This window comes from Dermacentor silvarum, chromosome 2, assembly GCF_013339745.2.
Source record: "Dermacentor silvarum isolate Dsil-2018 chromosome 2, BIME_Dsil_1.4, whole genome shotgun sequence".
In the NCBI taxonomy this organism is placed as follows: Eukaryota; Metazoa; Arthropoda; class Arachnida; order Ixodida; family Ixodidae; genus Dermacentor; species Dermacentor silvarum.
The window spans coordinates 217,722,979-217,745,039 of NC_051155.1; the positions used below are offsets into that span (position 1 = coordinate 217,722,979).

Here is a 22,061-nt window from a genome sequence, read left to right on the forward strand (position 1 = left end):
AATGACGTGTTCCAGGACCTTTCTGACGCATGAAGTAAGTGAGATGGGGCGGAGGTTTTCGAGTAGGAGGCGCTTCCCGGGTTTGGGAATCATAATGATTTTGGCTTCTTTCCATTGTGGAGGGAGTTGTCCAGTTTGCCAGTACTCGTTAAAATAAGCCGTGAGGGCTGTTAGAGAATCCTCATCTAGGTTGCGAAGCATTTTATTAGTAATGCCATCAGGTCCCTGGGCCGAGTTAGGGCGGAGTGCGAGGATGGCTGCACGTACTTCTGCTGAATGTATGGGCGCGTCCAGATGGTCATTAGCGGTGCCAGTGTATGCTGGAGCGGGTGTAGTAGGTTGAGGTCCTACGTAGCGGTCTATTAGCTCTTGAAGAATTTGTGCGTCCGTGCCCGGATGGGTGTGAATAATCTTTTGCAAGTTGTGCTGTTGTGTGTTCTTGCTGTTGGCCGGATCGAGGAGGCAACGAAGGATATTCCACGTTTTGGGTAGGTTTGGTTGCCGCTCCATGCTGTCGCATGTACTGTGCCAATTTTGACGAGTAAGTTGTTGTGCATAGTCTTCGATATGAAGGGCGAGCGTGGCAATGCGTTTTCTGAGCGTTCGGTTGAGCTTGTTGCGTTGGTATCTGCGCTGCAGACTGGCGAGGGCTTCCCACATATGCAGTAACTTGCTATCTGCCTCCTGCAGATTGGCTTCCTCTGGCACCGATTTAGTTGCTTCGCTCACATCTTGCAGCAAGGATGCGACCCAATCTTCCAAAGGCTGTTGGGTACCGGAGAGAGAGGTGATGGCTCTGGCCTGCCGGAAAGCGTCCCAGTCTGTGAGGCGGAGTTGACGGCCCTTGGGCTTTCGCGGGCCGCTCGAACTGTGGTTTGGATTATATAGTGGTCGCTGCCCAAGTTGTCTTGTGTGTTTATCCAGTCTGCCTGTTGTATTCGTTTTGCGAATGTCAGGTCCGGAGTAGTGTCTCTGCTAACGCTGTTTCCCATACGAGTTGGACAGGTTGGATCCGTGACAAGAGTAAGACCTAGGTTCTGTCCGTCAAGCCATAGTTGTCTTCCCTTTCGGCGGTCCACCGGGTATCCCCATGCCACCGCAGGGGCGTTTAGGTCCCCTACAATGAGCAGGGGGGCTCCTCTGGCTACTTGATCTGCTTTGGTGAAGAGTCGCAGAAATCTATGTTGTTGTTTGGGGCTGCTATATACATTGAGGATGAAGAGGCTCTGTTGCGTGCGCTTTGCAGACGGGATGATCTCCAGGAGAATGTGGGCTGCTGTATCAATGCTTGTGTGATGTTGTATAACCGGAATGTTTCGCTTAACTAGTGTGGTTACTTGGGGCCTGCGTCCATCATCCGAAACTGCGGTGTACGCCGCGTATCCCGACAGCTTAACCGGTTCTCCAGTCTCTTGTAATGCGATAATATCGGGGGAGGTATGCGGTGCGAGAGAGGTAATGTATTGCTCTAAATGTGCTCGTTTTCGCCGGAAGCCCCGGCAGTTCCACTGCCAAATGCAGTAGGTGGCTCGTTCGCGATTACTCGCAGCCATCTTTGTCGGGACGGGAGTACGGCTTCTTTAGGGGACCTGCTCTAGGACGGAGTAGGGAATTTTCCAACTCTGTCAAACGGGTATTGTGGGTATTGTCAAACGGGTATTGGGTATTGAGAACAAATTAAGGACCACACAAAGAGCGATGTAACAAAAAATGTTAGGCCTAACGTTAAGAGAGAGGAAGAGAGCAGTGTGAATCTGAGAGGAAACGGGGATAGCCGATATTCTAATTAACATTAAGAGAAAAAAAAATAGAGCTGGGCAGGCCATGTAATGCGTAGGATGGATAACCGGTGGACTATTAGAGTTACAGAACGGATACCAAAAGAAGGGAAGCGCAGTCGAGGATGGCAGAAAACTAGGTGGGGTGATGAAGTTAGGAAATTTGCAGGCACAAGCTGGAATCAGCTAGCGCAAGACGGGTAATTGGAGATCACAGGATGAGGCCTTCGTCCTGCAGTGGACATAAATATAGGCTGATGATGGTGATGGTATGCGGGTTATATTGCCATACCATTCTATCACTAAAGTTGCTCATACCAGGTCTTGCATTCTTGACAAAATTATTGCTAAGAAATTTGAGAATGGCAGCCCACGAACAAATGTCATGAAACAAAATACCGACAGCGCATGCCTTTTATCTTAAATCTTCTCAGACTTGCATATTAAAAGTGTGAAACAATAACAGAGCTTGAACCTGAAAATGATGTACTTTTATTTGTGAGGCTGTGCACTACCTCTGGCATTGGCCCAGGAAAGAGGCTTACATACCCGGTATGGAGAAGTGGTGGTAATGTCGCGAAGAAAGACGTTGGCAATCAACATAAATGAAATTGTCTGATGGCAGGATTCAAACAGAGGACCCCTAGAAATACAGCTCATTTTTACTTAGACAGCTTACGTTTACTTCAATTCATACCACCACTATAGCTACGAGTCGAACACTTCGCGTATCATTCTAACATGTTGCTATCACATTCGTTGCTTCGACCTTATGGCAAAACTGTGATAATTTTTATTCACAATTACGAGTCACAAAGGCTTATTAAGTTGAATGATTAAAAAAGTTATGCTCATGATACAGTTCTGTTTCATTATGCAATTTTTAATCCCTTCATGTGTTGCATGTAGAATTGCACAAACATGACAACATGTTTCAAAATTAGCACTAATGAAATGATGTTTGAAATGTGTTGCACACATCTTATTACACTTCTAATTGGACCTGTGCTCTAAGATTTATTATATGCACCAAACATGTTGGTGAAAAGTGTTCCAATATAAGAAAAAAAAAGTTACAAACGTGCCACTTTCTGTGTTTGCTGTGGAGCTACGTTGTTGTGTAGCGGTTTGTTTTTGTTATTTAGTTGTTTTTGACAGTAATGGTTTACAGTAGGTAAATTTCCAAAGCGGCCAACTGTTTTCCGAGCACAATTCATATGAAATAATTGATATGGTTCCTGCACTTTGTGTACAGATAGTGTGAGTAGTTCATGGGGCATGGGCTTTACAAAAATTCTGAATTTCTGCTTTGTTAAAGCCTGCTATTGAATAGATCACTGTGTACGTCACCCTCAACTACTTGAGACTTTTCTTTTCACACCAACAGTACTTCTAAGACCTCAGGCATGAAGTGCCCATATCTGTGAATTCAAGAAAGGTTATTAAAATTTTGGATTTCAAGTCTGTTTTGCTACTGCAGATGTTTAATTAGAATCAGAATTTATTATAAAAAAGCAACAGAACTGGGCAATAATGCGCAGTTTAGCTTAATGATGCTGAAGATGCATGAAACATGTTAAATCTAAATAATTTGGCGCCTGAAGGTATTAAGATATAAGTGGAAACAGGCCAGCAGCTAACCAATACTGTTAATGCTATCACCACATGAAGTCCAACATACACAGAGAAAACAACTTAACGCTGGTCATGTAGCAATCAGACATCTGCAGCCAGTGTGTCCCTGTTGTCATAGGCCCAGAATTCATTGACGTCGATGAGGATGCTGACTACTGTGCTGCCTTTACCACAACGTATAAGATCCTTAAGAGTAATTTTGCACGGGTCCTCTGGCTTCACCATGTCAAAGATTTCATCTTTCACATCCTCAAACTTGACAGGCTCCTGGTTATGTTTCCTCATCTGCTCCTGGATGTCTCGGAAGAAGTAGTTGAGTGAGAAGACATCCAGGTAACCACGACCATTGATATCTAGAATACGAAAGAAAAACTGCAGTGCCTGCGGCTCTTTGCGGTTTTCCAAGGCTAAGACAAGGTCGAGGTACGTCTTGTAGTCAATGTCCCCGTCATACGTCTGACACTCCTGAAAAACTCTGTCAATGAATGCCTGCGTCAGTGTTCCCTTGCCATACCTGGCCAGCTCACTTTTGCTTAACATCCCGTTACGGTTCCTGTCCAAATTGAGGTAGTCGCCGTAAACTTTGAGGGCCGATGTGGCGGAAAACCAGTTCGTGTCCAAATTTGTACTGGTAAGCTTGTCGCTTCGCAGCTCAGTAAGGTCGTCGTGGAATGAGCAACATAGGATATCCTGTATCTTTATCTTTCCAGTCCGCAAGGGATCGAGAAAAAAGCAGAACTTCCGCAAAGCTGTGCACACATAGAAAGAGTGAAACGTTTGCTCAATGCCGTTAATCTGAGGCAAGCTGGGTATAAGATCCTTTATGTATGCTTCTAGGTCAATCTCTCTTAGGTAGCCTTGGCCTGAAACATCGTACAAAGAAAGGTTAACACGAGACTGCTGCATCCACACCTTCTTCATGACGTAGTTGAAGAAGTCATCCACAGATATTCGGCCGTACGGGTCCTTTTGCAACAACTTGGCGAACACCTTGGCAGTGAAGAACGACCGACACTTTTCCCCACAGCGTTTCGACACTTTCTTGAAATCTGCGTAGTTGAGCATCGCTTTTTCATGAACGATCGGAGGAGAGGACACAATGGCCAATTCGTCCATGAGCGTCTTCAGCTCGTCGTGGTCCAAAAGTTCGGCGTTACGTCGCTCTAGAAGCAGTGCGCGAGCCTCCCCCCTCAATTTCTGCGACAGCACGTTGTCGTCAGAAGGCAGTTTGTAGTGAAAGCGAGGAACTGAACCTTCAGCGTCCGGTTGCTTGCTGGGGGAAACGTAGAGCTCTGCGAACAACTCGTCTTCACTTTTACCGACGTTAGCCGGTGCAGGGGCCGCACAGGCAGCGCGCAAAGCATCTTTTAACGTAGGCTTTGCTTGCGAGCAGTGGGTCGATGAGTTGCGAATCATTACTGGGCTTGATCGACCGTGCTAAAAAGCGAAATTACTTCAGTGCAAGCACTTAATTTTGCAAATCTCGACAGCCAATCTCACTCCATACGGCTACAGTGTACTAGTTAACACGGCAGTCAGCATGTCGTTAGCATCTATCAAAACTAAAACTAGCGCTGACAAAAACACGAACTGCTTAAACTGCTAGACCACTTCATGATTTCTTTAGTAAGAAGCCAATCAATTCAACTTTGTAAACTTCTGCGCATAAAAAAGTTTCTGTGTGTTAAAAGCTACTATATTACACTTTAATGCAAAATACCTTTGGCGATAGTTAGATGTCATGCATTAGAGGAGTTATTTTTTAATGTTTTAGCGTGAGGCAGCTTCTAGGTTTAGTTTGCGAGCATCTATCCACAGATCTTAAAGGATTTTATCAGCGCCGCTATGCTCAAATCCAAGTCAATCCAAGTAGTGTTTAGGTATTTGGTTGACTCGGAGGTTGGTTGCGCCCGTTGCAGCTGTCTGATTCGCGAAGAAAAAAACTCTTGATGCATATCGATGTATTGATACATCATCCCTATTCTATGGCTCTGTTTGATTGTGGAAATCACTACACACTTGATTGAAGTAGTAGGCGATAAGGCGAACTCGCGCGTCGATTTTCCCGTTAGCCAGAGCGGAGTGCTGACCACTACAGTGTCAATTCGCGGGGGCCAAATTTACTGCGCCGAAACGTCGAGGGTGACTGTCCATCAAAATACCAATTGACTCCGTGGCTTATTACATCGTACCGTAGAAATGGTGAGTCACAATACTTTCTGTTTGAATTATTTCGCTTCGCTGCATGGAAGGCAAAGTTTAGCCCTATCTATCTCTGCCTTCGTGTCAGGGAACCGAGACACGCATCGTATGTACTACGCTCATGTTGATTCTTACTTCCATGAAGCTAGCATGTAGCTTGAATATGTTCCCGCGTCAGTCGATTTCTCTTTTTCCTTGCCTTGGCGGGCTAATAATCCTGCTTAGTATTGCGTAATTTGATCAGGTGTTCACCGGGTACTGTGATGGCTACTGCTAGTTCGACGTGTTGGATGAATCTGGAACCAGCGTGGCGGCGACGCATGGCCATGCGACCGTGGACTACGCCGGTGCTTTTCTCGTGTGACCGGAATCTCTCGGTTCCGAATCTGGGCACGCCTTCTATGCAGATTGCGTTTCGCGATCGTGTGGTGTGCTTCCGTTTTTCGGTGTGGTGTCGGAATAAAAGGGTTTATGGCCCGTGAAACCATGCCTGTTCCTAAGGCGGCCATCTCTAAAATCGTGTGATGCTTGCTCGTGGGTGTTTCTTTGCTTTGTTGCGGTATTGCTGCCGCACGTTTTGGGCTTCTGAAGCTGATAACAGTTAAAAAACAAGCGCAAAATATAACTTTCTTGCTTCCTTTGGCTTCGCTGCCCGTTCGTTCACTTCTGTGCGCGGCAGCCGTCGGCGACAGTGATAAGATAGGTGGGCTCATTCATCGCGCGATGTCTGGTGCTTCGTACAGGCGGGCGAAATTTTGGTCTGCTGTTTTGGTGAAACGGGGTGAATAAAACCGACTGGGGGATTGCATGATTAATCGGTTCATGTCACGCGGGTTTAACCAGTACCGTAGGCGGCAGGAAAAGTCGGAATTGATCGACCCGGTCGCTAGCAAGCTGTGGCGTTTGCGTCTCCGAGGAAATCCGGAAACGAGGATAAAATGACGCGTGAACCTGTCTTCGTTGGAGCCTGAAGTACAGGCAGGGTGGGGATGCATTGCTGAGCCGCACTAGTCAATATAGAGGGTGGGGCCGAGGTGTAGCCACAACTGACTGTGGGTCATGCTCATTATATGAATCCAGACTATAGTTATAGAAATTTTTAAACAACTTTCCCCCATGAGACAACTGCCGCCCTGCAGTATGAGGCTTTGAAAAGAGCCTGTGTATTACACAAATGGGGAGTGGGGAACAAGAATATTGCATGAAAATGTTTAGTCCAATTGGTTTGTATATTTCAAACACTTTTTCTGCATGTGCTTGCACATGATTGTTTTTTGTGTTCATCATAGTTGTTAATGACGTGCACATGCATACTAATATAAATGTTTATGCTGCAACTCTTTTTGCTTTGACACATCATGAAATCATGTGCCATATCAACAGCAGGTTGAGTGTTCTCAGGATTTATAAGGTATCTACAACTATTGCCATCTTCAGTAGGCATGCAGAAAGCGGTAGACATGATTGCCAGGGTGTTAATGCCATTGCCATTAGATGGCACCCGATTGAGTAAGAGTTCAGAGGCATCAAGCATTTATGAAATTATCTAGGAATCGCATTAGGGCAAAGCATCTCCGCCTGTCAGATGATCATGTGAAACAGGAGTGCACCAAAATGGGGCAAACACGAAAAACAAGATGCAGTGTTGATCGCTCTTCTTTATAGTTCCTTTTTTTTTCTGCTCCTGTCATGTTGCCTTTTCAGGTATACATACTTTGACAGTCAGAATTAATCGCATAAGCTGGTAGTCATCACAGTGTCCTGTGCCTGTTGTCCTTCTGTCCTTCCCAGTGTTCCCCCTTTTCACTGCTTTTCATTGTGATCTGTTACCAATTAGGTCAGTTTTGAATTATCCTTTCTATTTTTAATTCGTTCTCTTAGTGTTATACCCGTGTCACACGGGCGTTTGGAAGGCCTTCCAACCGATAGTCCGTTGGCTCAAAGGTCAAGTTCGAGCTGCTACACGGGCAGTCTTGAAGGCTGCCGAGTCAATAGTCTATCGAGTCAACGGAGCACCCTACAACTCTATCGAAACCCCGATGGCCTTTGAGCAACGGAAGCGGAAACTGTGCCAACGGGCCCTCTCGTTCACAGTGTGCTCGTACTCACTAATAAAAAGAAAAAAGAAAACCAAATGCTCTCAAAAATAGTATATACGAGTGTTATTAATTATTTAGTAAAGTATTTTTGCCACTGGAAATGTGCGAACTGCACATTATTTATTAAAATACATTTCTGGGCTTTTGAGTGGATTTAATATTATATAACTTTTGGTGACATGAAAACGACACTAAAGATTCGCAGCGCCACACAATTTTTGTGAGAAACGCCTGAACCACTCAACGGTCTTTCAAGAGTGCCATGTAGCACCGCCACAACTTCGAGTCAATAGAGTTGTGGCGTTTCGAAGGCCGTCGACTGGGAGGCCTTCCAAGCGTGCCCGTGTGACATGGGTATTAATCTGGGATGCAAGTACATTGATCCTTTATAGTGCAAACTTAAACAATCAACATAGAGAAAAGACCAAAAGGACAAGCACTTCTCCATGTGTTCTTCTCTTTATGCTATCTTCTCCACACGGGAACCAACTAGTCCAGCATTGAATTATTTTGTATTGCTGACTAGAGGGGCTAATCAAGATGCTGTGGCTGTTTTCTTTGCTGCAGTCCACAGCAGAGTTCCTGAAGGGCCTGCCCTCTTACAACGAGAACAACTTCACCCGCTTCCAGGCAGACTCATCCTGCAGAACAACTGTAAGCACAGAATAGTCAAGGCATAGTTTACATCAATTTTCTGCTGGCCATTGTGTGGTCATTCTGAATGTGGCAATGATCACATTTCTGTCAAACCAAAAGTTCTGTTCAGATGAGTTCCTGTTGGGATTTAGCTACACTGCTGAGTTCATGATCCCTGCCATGGCAGTCACATTTCAATGGGTGTGAAATGCAAGAACGCTCTTGTATTTGGATTTAGTGCACACCAAAGAACCCCAGGTGCTCAAAATTGATCTGGTGTCGCCCACTAGGTCCTGCCTCATAGTCATATGGTTTTGGAATATAAAGCAGCAGAATTTATTTATTTTTAAAATAAAATAATTGCCATCCACCTGACTGGTTTGCTGATTCCATTTTGGTTTCTTTAAAGAGCAAACTTTGAACTTCAAAAAAGAATTCATCTTGTTAGAAATCATGCACAGGACTGCTGCCTTACTGTGGCGGTTGCTTTGCCATCTGATCTGATTGGGACGCTAGCAATCTGTAGTGTGAGGCCAAATTAGTCGACAGTTCTTTTAGTTCGTTTGCCATTGCGACATTGATAATGCAAGGTCACAAGTTGCAACTAGAGAAGCTTAACTTGCCAATTAGCTGCCTTTTTTGTTGGAGCTGGGTAGTGCCTATCACCTGCTAATAGGTGGACAGATTGTTGGGAAGAGCCTACTGTTTAAAAACCTAACCTTGTCTTCAATCACTTTCTTGAAATATGTGCAAGATAGCCTACAGCTGTTCTGTGTCCTTGGTTGACCTTCATAGCAGGAAATATTGCTTAGCAACTTTATTATTGCTTTAAGAATTATCTTCATTTGATGTGTGTGTGTGTGTTGTGATTTGCATAGCTTGCAGCTTTTTTGCAGCAGCAATTCACCCATTCGTTGAAATGCCTGACTTTTGTTAACGCAGGAATTAGATCTTTCTTCTCATTTGACCACATTAAAATGCACCTAAAATCACCTGTGCTTTTATCATGACAGCTGTTAAGTGCTTGAAACTTGATTTGTTGTGTCTGTGCGTCCTTTCCGTTACACCATCATCCTGCTGTTTGATGACCTCCTCAGGCTCAACTTCACCCTCGTGAAATAGCAAAGGAAAACAACAGTTTGCTCACAATTACCCAGGCGATTAATCTCATGCTCCTGTGGCAATGTGCAATTAGGATGTGGGTGCACCTAGAGTAACTATATATGCTCCCTATGGGAGCAGAGTTGCGTGGAGGCCCACTATCTTGTGTGCAAAATGAACCATGGTTGTGAGGGAAAGCCACACGTCACGCTCATAAGAGCCAAGCTCGTTGCGACATCAACAATCGGGGTTGACCTGCGCTACCCCCATGGTCCACCCGTACCATTGACACTTGAGGACCACTTTATTACAAGCTTAGCACATATGAGCTATGGTAGTTGTTCAATTTCTTCTGAACGAATAAAAATATCCACTTGCATGTGCTGAGATGTCGCCTAGCACTGAATCCTTCATTGTGCACAGCGTGGTAGCGCTATCTGTGGTAACACATGTCAATCAACTCTGAACGTGTTCAAAATACCAAAGAGAAAAGGTGCTTATAATTAAATTTTTTGAAAAAAATAAAAGAATTTCAAAAGCAGTTGTCTGGACGTTTGTCATCAAAGAGAGCACCAAACTATAGCGATGTGGCGACACTACCATCTCCAACTTTGTTTATATCTGCTCTAGTGACAGGTTCTCCATGCTGCTTGGTTGCTTTTCGAACGACGTTACAGCACCCAACGAATGGCAGTGCGAGTGGCATGTGGAAATTGGCATGTGGAAATTGGCATGCAACTCGAACTAAAGGGAACTACATAAGAGCCATACACAGTAACTCCTACCAACCATTGATCTATCGCGCAGCATTCACACGTGACAATTTGTGTGAGGTTTTGTGCACCATACAGGCCCTGAGTGTGCTGTTGTCTGTGCATTTATTTTGGAGACTACAGCAGGCAATACTTAAGTGGACAAAGACGACATGCGCATCACAAAGAAGTTGTGAGGAGATTGCGGTGTTTGCTGAGGGGTCTACTGGTGTCACAATAGATGAGTCCAGTGCTGAACAAATTGCTGAAGTACGCATATTTTTTTGTTCTTTATTCATTCTTTAAGGTTTTTTTTATTTATTTCAGCTCTGCACTATTTTAAGCACATTTGCATGTACCATGAAGGTCCAGTTAACAAGTTGACTAGGTTTTGCTTGTTGGTAGTACACATTTGAACATGTCAGCTGTTGAAGTTGTACTTATCTGTTGTTTATAATAGTCACGCTTTATTGGCGTGAGTAAAGTTGACTTGTTCAGCATTTCTTTCTCATGCTTAATAATCTTTTGCTTGACAGCCAACGAATAGTACTCACATTGATGTAAGCTTTCGCATTTTACACTCTATTGAAGGTGCGGAGGCCATCAGTGTACCTTCCCACACGTGACCATCCATCTGATCAGGGTAAGATGTTGCGGCACTGTATTGGTGCTACGACTACTGAGGATATAGAAATATAGTTAAAGCACTTATAGGCTTTTTGAGCTTTCAATGGGTCCATCTCTACGCCAGGCCATGAAGTTATCACGTCATGGCAGTGATAGACGTGAAGGCTCTTAAGAGTATTTTTATTAAAGGGAGTTTTTGTTTTTTAAGGTATTAATTTTATTTAAATTTTGACAGCATCTTCACAGAGCTAGTTTATGGTCTATCAATAAAGAATGATAATGTCATAGATGAAAGCGAGTACTGACTCAGCCGAGGAACCACTGGGTGGGAATTTAGCCTGCATAAAAACTGTCCACATATGGGAAAATTTCATGAAATCCATGACAACAAGTTGACATCATTGAGCATGGCGGGCTAGGCGTGGAATTCTGAAATAGAATTTTGGCTTTAATTTTCTTTGCTAATAATCTGTACTTTTTATTTTTTGCATGAAAGAAATGTGAATCAGGTTTTCTAAAAATGCTCCACCAGTCTAAGCTAATTTAGTCTCTCTCTTGTGCATTTCTTAAGAATGTTGACTGTAGACAGTGAGCCAGCCTGCATTCCGCAGTTGGGACTGGCCTTGGCAAGTGCTTAAATTCATGCTGTAAGTTAAATTCCTACCATTGGAATCGCTTGTTAATACAGTTAAACCTGGATATAACGAAATTGACAAATTCCCGAAAAACTTCGTTATAAAGAGAATTTCGGTATATGCAGGTTCGGCACGAAAATTCGAAAAAGAAACTCTTACTGTATTTACTCTGTTCTAACGCACCCTCAATTGTAACGCGCACCCGTTTACCGTTTTCGTCGAAGCACTCATCCTTGGAATGTCACACCAGGTACCGGATGCGTGGACGCGTGTCGTTTCGCACAAGCGCGAGGCATCAGAAACGAAGAGCGAGCGTCACGATGGCGTCGTAGCGTCGTATAGTGTTACAGTAGAACCCCGCTGTTACGTTCCGGGGGCTGCGTTTTCCCGGCTGTTACGTCGTTTTCGGCCGGTCCCAGCACAGCTCCCATAGAACCCAATGCATTGGTATTCCCGCTGTTGCGTCGCAACTGCCACCCTGCGCCGGCCCGAGCGGCCATTTTGACTTTCGCTTGGCTTGGTAGCTTGACGATGGCATTGGCCGCCGAAAGTGCCGGGGGTGACAACTATGATGTATTTTCGGTTTCTGCCAGCAAAAGTATGGCCCTTGAGATCCGTAATTGCTATGTAAAGATTGTGTCTATGACACATTGTGGCCCTAAAATTGGTTTTGGCTCATAGATATTCCGTATAAAGTCCAAGGGCGATAACGCAGTCACTGCGCGCCGTATGCTGTATGTGCGAGTGAAAACGTGCAAGGGGAGGCGACGATCGCGTCTAAATCTCGCGCGCGCAAGAAAAGCAGGGAGGAAGCGCGCCTTTTTCCGTTGCGCTAGAGGCACTGGCGAGGGAGTGAGGGGGGAGGGATAGCGGGGCGGCGTTGTACTGTACTCTGGCATCAACTGTGTACTGCGCGGCGGTGCGCGTTCGCGCGGGCCTTATCTTGAAAGCGATCTGCGTTGGGGCAGAGCCTAGCAGTGTAGGTGCGTCGGCGGCTCGTAGTTTTGTGCGTGCTGTGTGTTTTCGGCGCTCAGTTTGCGTTAAAGCGATAGACAATAGCACGAAGGTCACTTCGCTGGCTTCTCCAGCGGCGTTTCCACACGACGCCAGCATTTGACAATGCGTGTCCGCGCTCATCGAGTGTGATGTGTCACAGCGTGTACCAGCTAGCGCTTCGGCAACATCAACTGGAAAAGGAGAGAGTGCCGGCTCGGCGGGCTAGGCCAGCTGCAGCAAGCGGCAGGATCAGGTTTGAATGAAGGGAGGGGGAAAGGTCACGCCCGCGGCGGCAAGATCGCCGGGTCGAGGGATGCAGGCCCGCCTCGCACATGCACGCACGCACACGTGCGATCGCTTCGCATTCCGTCGCGGCGGAGAAGGTGCTTCTGGTTGCTGCTCGCGCAAAAATGACAAAATTTGGGGCAAATAGGTTGTCGGAGGGGAAAATTCGTTATATCGAGGGGGTCTCCCGCTGCCATTTCGTTACATAGAGGTCTCAAATACATGTGCTTCTATGGAGTAACGGCGGGAAATAGAAAAACTTCTTTATATCCAGGAATTCGTTATATGGAGGTTCGTTATAAGCAGGTTTAACTGTAAATGCTGTAGAGTCCAAGCCTTGGTTATACACATACAGCCAATACAGCTCTTTTCAGTATCATGGGCTCGTTTGCCATAGTAGATAGTCCTTTATGGCACACACAAAAGAAATATTTTATGGTTGAAGCGTCTAAAGCAACATTTCAAGCACTAACAGACAGGAATTCTTATAGCGTGCACTGTCGAAATGCCATTTCAGTGATCACAACTGAAAAGACCAACATCTTGCTGCGATACCTCCACCAGCAGTGGGACAAAAAGGTAAGATATATCTTACATGCCTTTAAAGCATGTAAACTAAAGGATGCCCTCCTTATATTTTTTTCAATGCGTAACCATTTCTATGCCGACCCAACGAGGAAACCTGTCCGTTTGTCACATAAGACGAGTCACTGTTAAGAAATTAATGTATAAAACAAAATTAATTTCTAAATGAAAAACATTGGCAGTGGAGTGTTGAACCTACGACCCCACGCTCAGAAGCCGAGTGTCTTACCCCCTGGGCTAAACACCCACACTTGCAGAAGGTGAATATATCTGAACTTATGAATGTGTTGTACCAGTGGTACAAAGCAAATGTCAAAGGAGAACAGTCTCTGTGAAGGCTTTGTTCAAAGATTTGGGGATGGTGGAATAAAAGCCATGTCTAGGGCCACATGTAGAGTCTACTTGGAGCATTGTGGCCATCAGGAAAATTCCGGTTTTGCCAAAAGTTACTGCCAAACAAGCCACATCCCCGATGCGTTTCGGTGGTCACGGGATGCGCCTTCCCTTGGGGCGCTAATCACTTAAGGGGAAGTTTTACCTGTACTCGCACTCAAATACACAAGGAATGCAGCAATCCTGTTATAGAAAACAGGTGAATCCAATTTGTCTAAAAAAGGATGCCAAATTAAGTGAATGGTGATCTTATAATTTGAATTTGGGCCATGGAACATTTTGGAGAAATTCACACAGCAAAAATTTAAGAAAACAAGCAGCAAGTTTCAACTATTCCAAGAAAATTAAATCTAACTTTAACAAAGACATTGTGGTTCTGTAAATTCATTTAAAATAAGTACTCTCCATATGTAAGCACAATGCAAGAACAGTAAACTTTGACCAATTTAGCGTGAGCCATACATGCAACACCGTCTGAGTTATTCAACATTCAAACTGAAGGAAACAGTCAAATGACAGATACCATTTGGCACTTTTCAGCACAATTAAATTAAAAAGGAAGTGAATTAAGCAGTGTACAAAAAGCCAATTTCTGGGAGGAGCCATTTGCATGAATGGCCTACATGCTTGTTCCAATATATATGTTTCTACCTCCTATTTTATTAAACGTAGTGCCAAAAAATTGTGATATACATTGGAATTCAACCGAAAACACGAAATATAGAACTCAAAATGTGCAAGTGCAATGTGCACATCAGTAGCAAAAAAGAAGTCTTTTCCTATGCCTTGTCAACCAACCATGGCACGTACTTAGCCCTAAGTTCACTACAGAGCAACTGCTGGATGGATAAGGTGCTAAAGAGCGATAAGGGCTTGCAATGATCCGAGCTATTCTGATAAGGTTGACAAGGACTGATAAGGGTTAATAATGGTCGGATCATGTCCGATAAGGTTTATTACCTTACCGACAAAGGTTTATTAGGATCAGATCAATTTTGATAAGGTTGACTAATGACCGATAAAAGTTGACAAATGTTTGTACTGGTCGGATCAAGTTCGATAAGATTGATAATGACACTGGGCTGCATGGAGATGAGCAAGTGGCACAATGCTTATGCATACTTGGAGAACTCCAGTGAGGGCATAGGAAGTAATGTTTGTTTACCTCGTGCATGTAGTAGATCTTAAATGCCATCTAGCCCAGTACAAATATTAGACTGTTTGAACATAGAAGTGTAACTTGATAAAGTGCTGGTCCGGGCGAGTTGTAATTGCGAATCTACATTAGCTATCAGCTCAAAAATTCACATCAGGACAATAAACTAATAGAATGTAGACAGAGCACTCTATGTTCTAGTCATTTTAATGTGGCAGCTTTAAGAGCCCCATGTCGCAGAACCACTTAACCACAACCTACAGAGAGAGAGAGAGAGAGAAACTTTAATGAATAAAATGAAACTTTAGGTCCCGTGCTTGGGGCCCCTAGTCCAGGGCTCCACTGGCACGAGCGGTTCGCTGGGCTTGGTCCAGGAGAGCCAGTTGGCTGTCCTGGTCCTTGTCCGCAAGCCTACAACCGTTACCGTTACCACAACCTACAGGTATGATAGAGTCGGTTTGTAATTTCAATATACGAGAAAACATAATTCTGTTATGGTGGAAACTCAAACACAAACCCCTTTTCCTGCATTTCTGCCATTCACACAGCGGCGCGCCCCGGTTGGTGTTTTTTGCAAAAACGCCATCCTCCTCGGCAGCGGTGCGACCAGGTGAAGGTGCATAAAAAAGAAAGCTGCAAGCTGCAGTTGGCGAGAAGCCTGACACAGTCAGGGATCTTTGAATGCTATCGCGTTTCACTTTTGAGGGCGAAGCTTAAGCATCCTCCAAGTTTTTTTTGTCCTTGCGTGAATTTCTGCGCTGATAATGGATTAGTATAGAAGGACCACTTGGTATTACTGCTACTTACTCTTCAGCAGCTGTCTGCCTTAAAGGGACACTAGAGAGAACTCAGTCAGTTTAGACTGAAGGAGTATTCCACGAAAACAATTTTTGTAATTTTGCGATAATAGGTTACTTATCGGTAGAGAAAATGAAGGTAAAAGTTATATTTCTTTAATCTTGCGCCAGAACTCCAGTGATGGTGTGCCAGTGTGACATCACAAATTTCAAGGTATCTTTTTGTATTTAGGTCGCATTGGCTTGGTAAAAGTTCCTGAAACTTGCCATGTTTCATCTTTGGCTCCTTTAGAGCACAATGTAGTCCTTCGTTACCGATAAACAGTTAATTAAGTCTTAGCAGATGCTGTCAAAATCCGTGCCGTCATAGCGGGCTGGTGCATAAACTTCAAGGTGTTGTCGCCAGCCGTTATTCTTTCTTGCATTTTTTCTGGCTTACCACGCCTCTTCTTGTGGTGAGAGTGGCATTCTTGGTATTGTAGAAGTGTAATTTACGAATACAAGTGAAATCGTTTTTTCTCTTTATTGTCACTTTAGTATGTACTAGCGAATCTGCACAGTGCATGAGCATAGCAGGGGCATCACGGATTAGCCAACATGTGCTTAGGACAACAGCAGTTGCTCTGTAGTGAAGTTAGGGCTAAGTAGGTGCCATGGTTGGTTGACAAAGCCTAGGAAAACTTTTTTTTGTGCTACTGATATGCACCTTGCACTTGCACATTTTGAGTTCTATATTTCGTGTTTTCGGTTGAATTCCAATGTATATCACAATTTTTTGGCACTACGTTTAATAAAATAGGAGGTAGAAACATATATATTGGAACAAGCATGTAGGCCATTCATGCAAATGGCTCCTCCCAGAAATTGGCTTTTTGTACACTGCTTAATTCACTTCCTTTTTAATTTAATTGTGCTGAAAAGTGCCAAATGGTATCTGTCATTTGACTGTTTCCTTCAGTTTGAATGTTGAATAACTCAGACGGTGTTGCATGTATGGCTCACGCTAAATTGGTCAAAGTTTACTGTTCTTGCATTGTGCTTACATATGGAGAGTACTTATTTTAAATGAATTTACAGAACCACAATGTCTTTGTTACTTGTTGAACATAATTTATTTTTCTTGCAATAGTTGAAACTTGCTGCTTGTTTTCCTAAATTTTTGCTGTGTGAATTTCTCCAAAATGTTCCATGGCCCAAATTCAAATTATAAGATCACTATTCACTTAATTTGGCATCCTCTTTTAAGACAAATTGGATTCACCTGTTTTCTGTAACAGGATTGCTGCATTCCTCGTGTATTTGAGTGTGATTACAGGTAAAACTTTCCCTTAAGTGATTTTTGTGCCTTGGCTAGACTTGTTCGTTCTTTTGTTGGTATGAACATCCACATGCTTGTCTGGAAGGCTCTACTGCCTCGACACAGAGCAAAGGTCAGAGTAATACCACTGCGGCTATATGGTTGAAGTTGCCAAGCTTAGCATTATGTAGCTCCTATGTCTGTTTTGTTAACTCTTGTGTTGTTGAGTGGAATTAGGATAAAAGGGAAAAAAAAAATGAAAAAAAAAAATGTAGACAGGACAGACCATACATTGTTTCCTTCCACCTTTATTCCGCTCAATGACACAACATGATGTACCAACTTGCCCAACAGTCAACGATTTCGTTCACTACTCACAAGCTTTGTCTCTAAAAGGGAACAGGATCACACAAATACAATTGCTTTTTCTTGCTTTTAAGTGCACCTCTTCAGCTCTTCAGATGGACATGCAGATGTTTGCACATGTGTTGAAGACAAATGTGCTACATTATAAAACAGACAGGTTGTGCTCATTTTTCTTTTCTTCTTATGTGCCTGCTTTTTCTTGCACCAAACTTTACAAGGCAAAGTTCTGTTGTGTTTTTGTGGCTGTTGAAGCAAAGTGGCTTTGTTGTCTTGCAGCAGAGCAGCTCAAAGAAGCGCGATGCCGGACGTAGCGGTCTCCCCCTGGATGATGAGACAGCATCCAGAAAAAGGGCGCGCACCGATACTTCCAACACCGACGCTGACTCGCCATGAGATTGCCAAGCAATGTTGCCAATGGTGGCCCGCCAGGACAGAGTGTGGTGTCCAAGAGAGACTGGGGGGGTTCCTGGAATGTGTTTGCTGGCATTATTCGTAGCACAGTGTGGTCTTATTAAAAGGAGGAAGAGGAGCTTGAGAATGCCGGCACCAGTGAGCACGTGCAAAGTGTACGATGAGTTAAGGGGGAGGGGATTGGTTGGGCTTGGGGGATGTGCTCTTTATTTCTTTTTCTGTAATTTGGAGGGGGGGGGGGGGGAGAGCCATTTGTCAGCTTCTTTCACTCGAGCTGTGGTGTTTTGATTTAGTTACGTGAGCATTGCTCTCTTGTGATGTCGACATTTGTGAGAGCCTGTTAATGTAGAGCCTCTCAATTGGTGCTCCTTTGGTCACTTTGCTAAGCAGTGCCATTATCTGATCTGTCACTCGAACTGGTTCCACCTCTACACGAGAGGTGCACTCACTTCCTCAACTTTTCCTAGTTCCATCATCTGTGGGGAAAAAAAAAAAGCATGGACGCACTTTTGTTCTGCGCTGAAATCTGAGAGTAAAACGAAGGAGGGAGTGCCGAGAAGAGGGGCACATCGGCCGTAATTAACTCGGCCATTAGAAAATGCCACAGAGGGGCTTTATGTTAAAGCATGGAGGCATCTACCAAAGAGAGCAAAACATGTATAAAAAGGGCCTGGAGATACAACCTGTTGACGCTCAAAGGTTGGGATAGACAACATACATGTTGTTCGTGCCCCTCTTTTGTGTGGCAGCATAGATCTAAGTAGTACATGTTTACACTCTGGGAGCTGTAAACTTTGGCTGTTTGACCATTTTTGAGTAATATTCATTGCAATGGTGGAGTGAGTGAGCATGAATGTGGTAATGTGATTCACAAACACCTAACTACTTACAGTAATTGAGGTGTACAGTCTTGAAGGTAAATTCTTGTGCCCAGGTAAACGAGATTAACCGAAGGTGACGGGACACAACTTGTTTTGCTGCGCAAATATTGTTTTTGGCACATGCTGTTTCACATAGTTCAAACGGGCTGCATCAGACCATAAGGTATTAAATGAAAGCACCACGCCTTAAGTCACATTAAAAATGTCTGAATGCTCGTGCACCATTTGGTTGAGTTAGAATAGCTTGGCATAAAGTGCTAAACACGTAGCAGCTGGCCTGTGATCAGCTCTCAGTAGGGTCACTGCGCTGGAGCAGCAAAGTTGGAAAGAAGCTTACGTCTTTCTTTCTAGGCTTGAACTTTTAACTGCAGGAGGCATTAGTAACATTTCTTTGTATGCAAGCATAAAACAGAACCTACTGCTGTCTGTTGGAAGTTGCATTTGTGGCTTCTGAAAGTGTACGATGTACATAGGGAAGTTCTACATTTTCAGGTCGGCATATCATGCTAGAAGGCGTCTTCATTGATCGTATTCAGAAACGTTGGCATTGCGAGTTGTTAGGTTGAGGCACATACTTGACACGAAAACTGGGCCATGCGTAGCTATCGTTCATTGTGTTTGCACGTTGTGCTTTCAGACTTTCATTTACTTTTTTCTCTTTCTTTCAATGACATTGTGTATGTTTGTGAGTCAAACTGAAAAGTGGGAAACGCAGTTGAATTCAGGAAAAGTTGTTTGGATGGTCAGCTTACACACCTTAAGTCTCACATTTAATGTCGACACTTAGGTTGCGACACTGTGCATCTTAAGCAGCTTGTGTGCTACCCATTTTCTATTTAAGCAGTCTGCTTTTAGTTGCAACTCTCAGTAAATTGCTTCTAGGCTATCAAATCGCATTTATTGATCTGAGTGAAGGTTTATCAGCTATTTCCACGACATGTGAGCACTTCAGCATCAACGTTTTTGACGCTTTATGTTGGAAGTAATGTACATTTGCATCATCATTATTGCTTTCATAAGCAGAGGTAATGGCATGGTGGTTGTTAGCCTATGCAACTGCCATGTGCAAGTATAATGCATAGCATACCAGTTAACATGTTAGAGTCAAAATGATCATGTTGTAAGCACCATTAGGTTCAGGCACAGAAAGATAGCTGTGTAATGATTTTACCCGTCCTGGGTCTAGCTTGCTTGAAGTCTGTGTAGATGGCTTGCTTAACAATGCTGCAACTCGCAACAGTGAGGGTCAATGCAAAGCATTTGCATATGTTATGCCATGCAGAGTGAAACAGTGTAGTTGCCATAGCATTTTTTCTAAATTTTTTTATAACCTGTGTGAAAACCACACTGGACATAAGTTACGCTGGGTGTGCATTGTGCTACAGCGTGCAAATTTGCCATGTTATGTGCTCGTTGGAGAATCCTAGTGTCTCAACGCTGTTCACGTGCTTGCCCTTGCATGTCCTTTCTGTGTTGTCTTATGCTTCAAAAATGTGCAGCCCCTTGTGGCAGTGTTGGGAGGGTGCTTGAGGCTTTGTGCATGTGCCGCAGTCACTGGCATTAGTTTGTTTCAAGAGCTATTGCAGCTTCCACTCAACAACTTGTGAAGAACAGGACGGTGCTGGTGATTGCAGCACCTCCATAAGACGTGCCCATTCTGGGTCTGGTTGCACGGGGCTGCTGCTTTTTTGAAACAGTTGGTATGCGTGTATGTTGTGTAGGCCGGGGACGGAAGCTTATGGACAATGAGTGCTGGAAAAAAAGAAAAGAAAAAAAAATAATGTGTCCTGGCAAAGGCATACGGCCGCATTCCTCCGGGTGAGCTAACGCTCGGAGTGGGGCCGCCGTACTGCATCAGTTTGGACACTACATTCGTTACTTGCTGTGGAAGAATTGGGGTCTTTGTGCGACTCGTAGCTGCTATCTTCACCAAAGCATGTGTGCCCACACCACTGCTCCCACCTGGACTTGAGGATTCAGAGCTTCAACGCTGTTACTCCATTTTGATCCCGCATACGACATGTGGCAAACTGACATAATTGTTTTAGAATTTACATGTTGGCCGCCTAGGCAAGAAAGATTAGCATCTTCTCTACCGCACCTATTGTTCATAAAAGTATCGTCCCCGGTTTTCGCACATACTCATGTGTTTTGATGAGCACGCTATGTCATGTCTTTGTCGCTTCGGTCTAAGCGAATTGTTCTCTGTCCGTGTGTGGATCATGTCGTTGTGGTGGCAGCGGCGATGCGGGAAAAGTGTAGCTCCGTGTCGGTTCGGCCTCCATGTACGCGGATGTTTGCATCCTCGCGTGTAGACTGCTATCTCGTGCTGCCGCGCTTTTCTCTGCCGCCTGCCTGTTTTTCATGCGGCTTGTCTTTTTTTTTTTTTCCCTTACCTACCTTTTGACGCACGCCGCAAATCCGTGGCTGCTGCACTTTCCTCATGGAACGGCTATAGGAGCGAGATTTGCAATTACAAACTATGCATATCTTTGCGTCTGGATAACGACGCAGTGCTAGCCTCTTCTGTGTTTTTCTCGGCGCACCCCCGATCAGCCGCCTTTCAAGGCGTGTTTGGTTTCGTATTCTTTGACCTGTTGTTTCGGGGAAACAGAAGGTCGATTTTCGTTTTCCCGAACTGTTCGCCGTTTTCGTTTCGTGGTAGCACTGTCGCGTGCCCCTGTACACGGCCCCAAAAGCTTACGCCACGCGGGTTCCACGCGCCGGCTACTACTGATAGAAACTTGAGATTCGAGGCAATGTGCCTAGACTTGGCCAGTTCTTTCGGAAACCTGTGTCTAGTAAACTTTTGTGGCCGACTGTACATGCGTTTTTCTTGCATTTTCCATTGTGTCGCGCTTTCTTCTTTGTCTTTTTTTTTTCTTTTGTAACATGGTCACGAGTGTGTGTGCGAGAAGTTGCAGTTTGCCTTTTTAGCTACTCAATAAAAGTTTACAGTATGCGTGCCTTGGCGTTGTTGCAAGGAGCCGTGTTTTCCCATAACGGCTTCCAGTTAATTCAGATGTCGTGATTGGAAGGAATGAAACATAGGCCGCGATATAGGTATTTTGTGATGCAAGGACTCTATTCCCATTCTTTGCCTTTTCGCGCTTCGTCACATGGTACGAGCGGCTGTGACGTACTCCAGGAGAGGTCTATTGGAGGTCGCAGGGAGAGGCCTTCGGCCTGCAGTGGACATAAGTATAGGCTGATGATGATATTAAGGGAGCTTACGACAACGTAGTCATGGAATTGCTATGGAATATTCTCAAGCATGCTGGCATAGATGACGATATGTGCGAAGCACTTTAGGGGCCCTGGCTGTCGGCGTCTAATGTGATGTCTCGTCATCTTGGTCACGCGCAAAACAAGATCAGCCGAAAACTCGCGTCTCGTTCACTTGGTAATGGAGCACTGCACGGGCCGATT

General features: G+C 44.4%; 2 protein-coding genes across 3 annotated transcripts; one reads left to right on the forward strand and one right to left on the reverse strand.

The window, feature by feature from the left end:
• Window positions 1-2,775: 2,775 nt before the first annotated feature.
• Window positions 2,776-5,068, reverse strand: LOC119442664 (serine/threonine-protein phosphatase 2A regulatory subunit B'' subunit gamma). The gene has a single exon (XM_037707628.2). It carries the CDS (start codon window positions 4,827-4,829, stop codon window positions 3,495-3,497), a length of 1,335 nt encoding a protein of 444 aa, XP_037563556.1. The 5' UTR covers window positions 4,830-5,068; the 3' UTR covers window positions 2,776-3,494.
• A 201-nt stretch (window positions 5,069-5,269) lies between these two features.
• LOC119442665 (DET1- and DDB1-associated protein 1-like) lies at window positions 5,270-21,598 on the forward strand. Of its 2 annotated transcripts, none has more exons than XM_037707630.2 (5): window positions 5,270-5,615; window positions 8,282-8,368; window positions 10,795-10,846; window positions 13,264-13,325; window positions 17,620-21,598. In XM_037707630.2, exons 1-5 carry the CDS (start codon window positions 5,613-5,615, stop codon window positions 17,731-17,733), a joined length of 318 nt encoding a protein of 105 aa, XP_037563558.1. In that variant the 5' UTR covers window positions 5,270-5,612; the 3' UTR covers window positions 17,734-21,598. The 2 variants fall into 2 exon arrangements, with proteins under 2 accessions (XP_037563558.1, XP_037563557.1); XM_037707629.2 differs by having other exon boundaries at window positions 5,274-5,615; window positions 17,617-21,598.
• The last annotated feature ends 463 nt before the right edge of the window (window positions 21,599-22,061 follow it).

What these genes read in the sequence shown, in the direction of transcription:
- LOC119442665 (XM_037707629.2), top strand. An exon ending in TGACCATCCATCTGATCAGG is followed by an intron (nt 10,847 to 13,263) that starts GTAAGATGTTGC and finishes ATGCCATTTCAG; the next exon opens with TGATCACAACTGAAAAGACC. An exon ending in ACCAGCAGTGGGACAAAAAG is followed by an intron (nt 13,326 to 17,616) that starts GTAAGATATATC and finishes GTTGTCTTGCAG; the next exon opens with CAGAGCAGCTCAAAGAAGCG.
- LOC119442664 (XM_037707628.2), bottom strand. Translation starts at nt 4,829, where the DNA reads ATGATTCGCAACTCATCGACCCACTGCTCGCAAGCAAAGCCTACGTTA.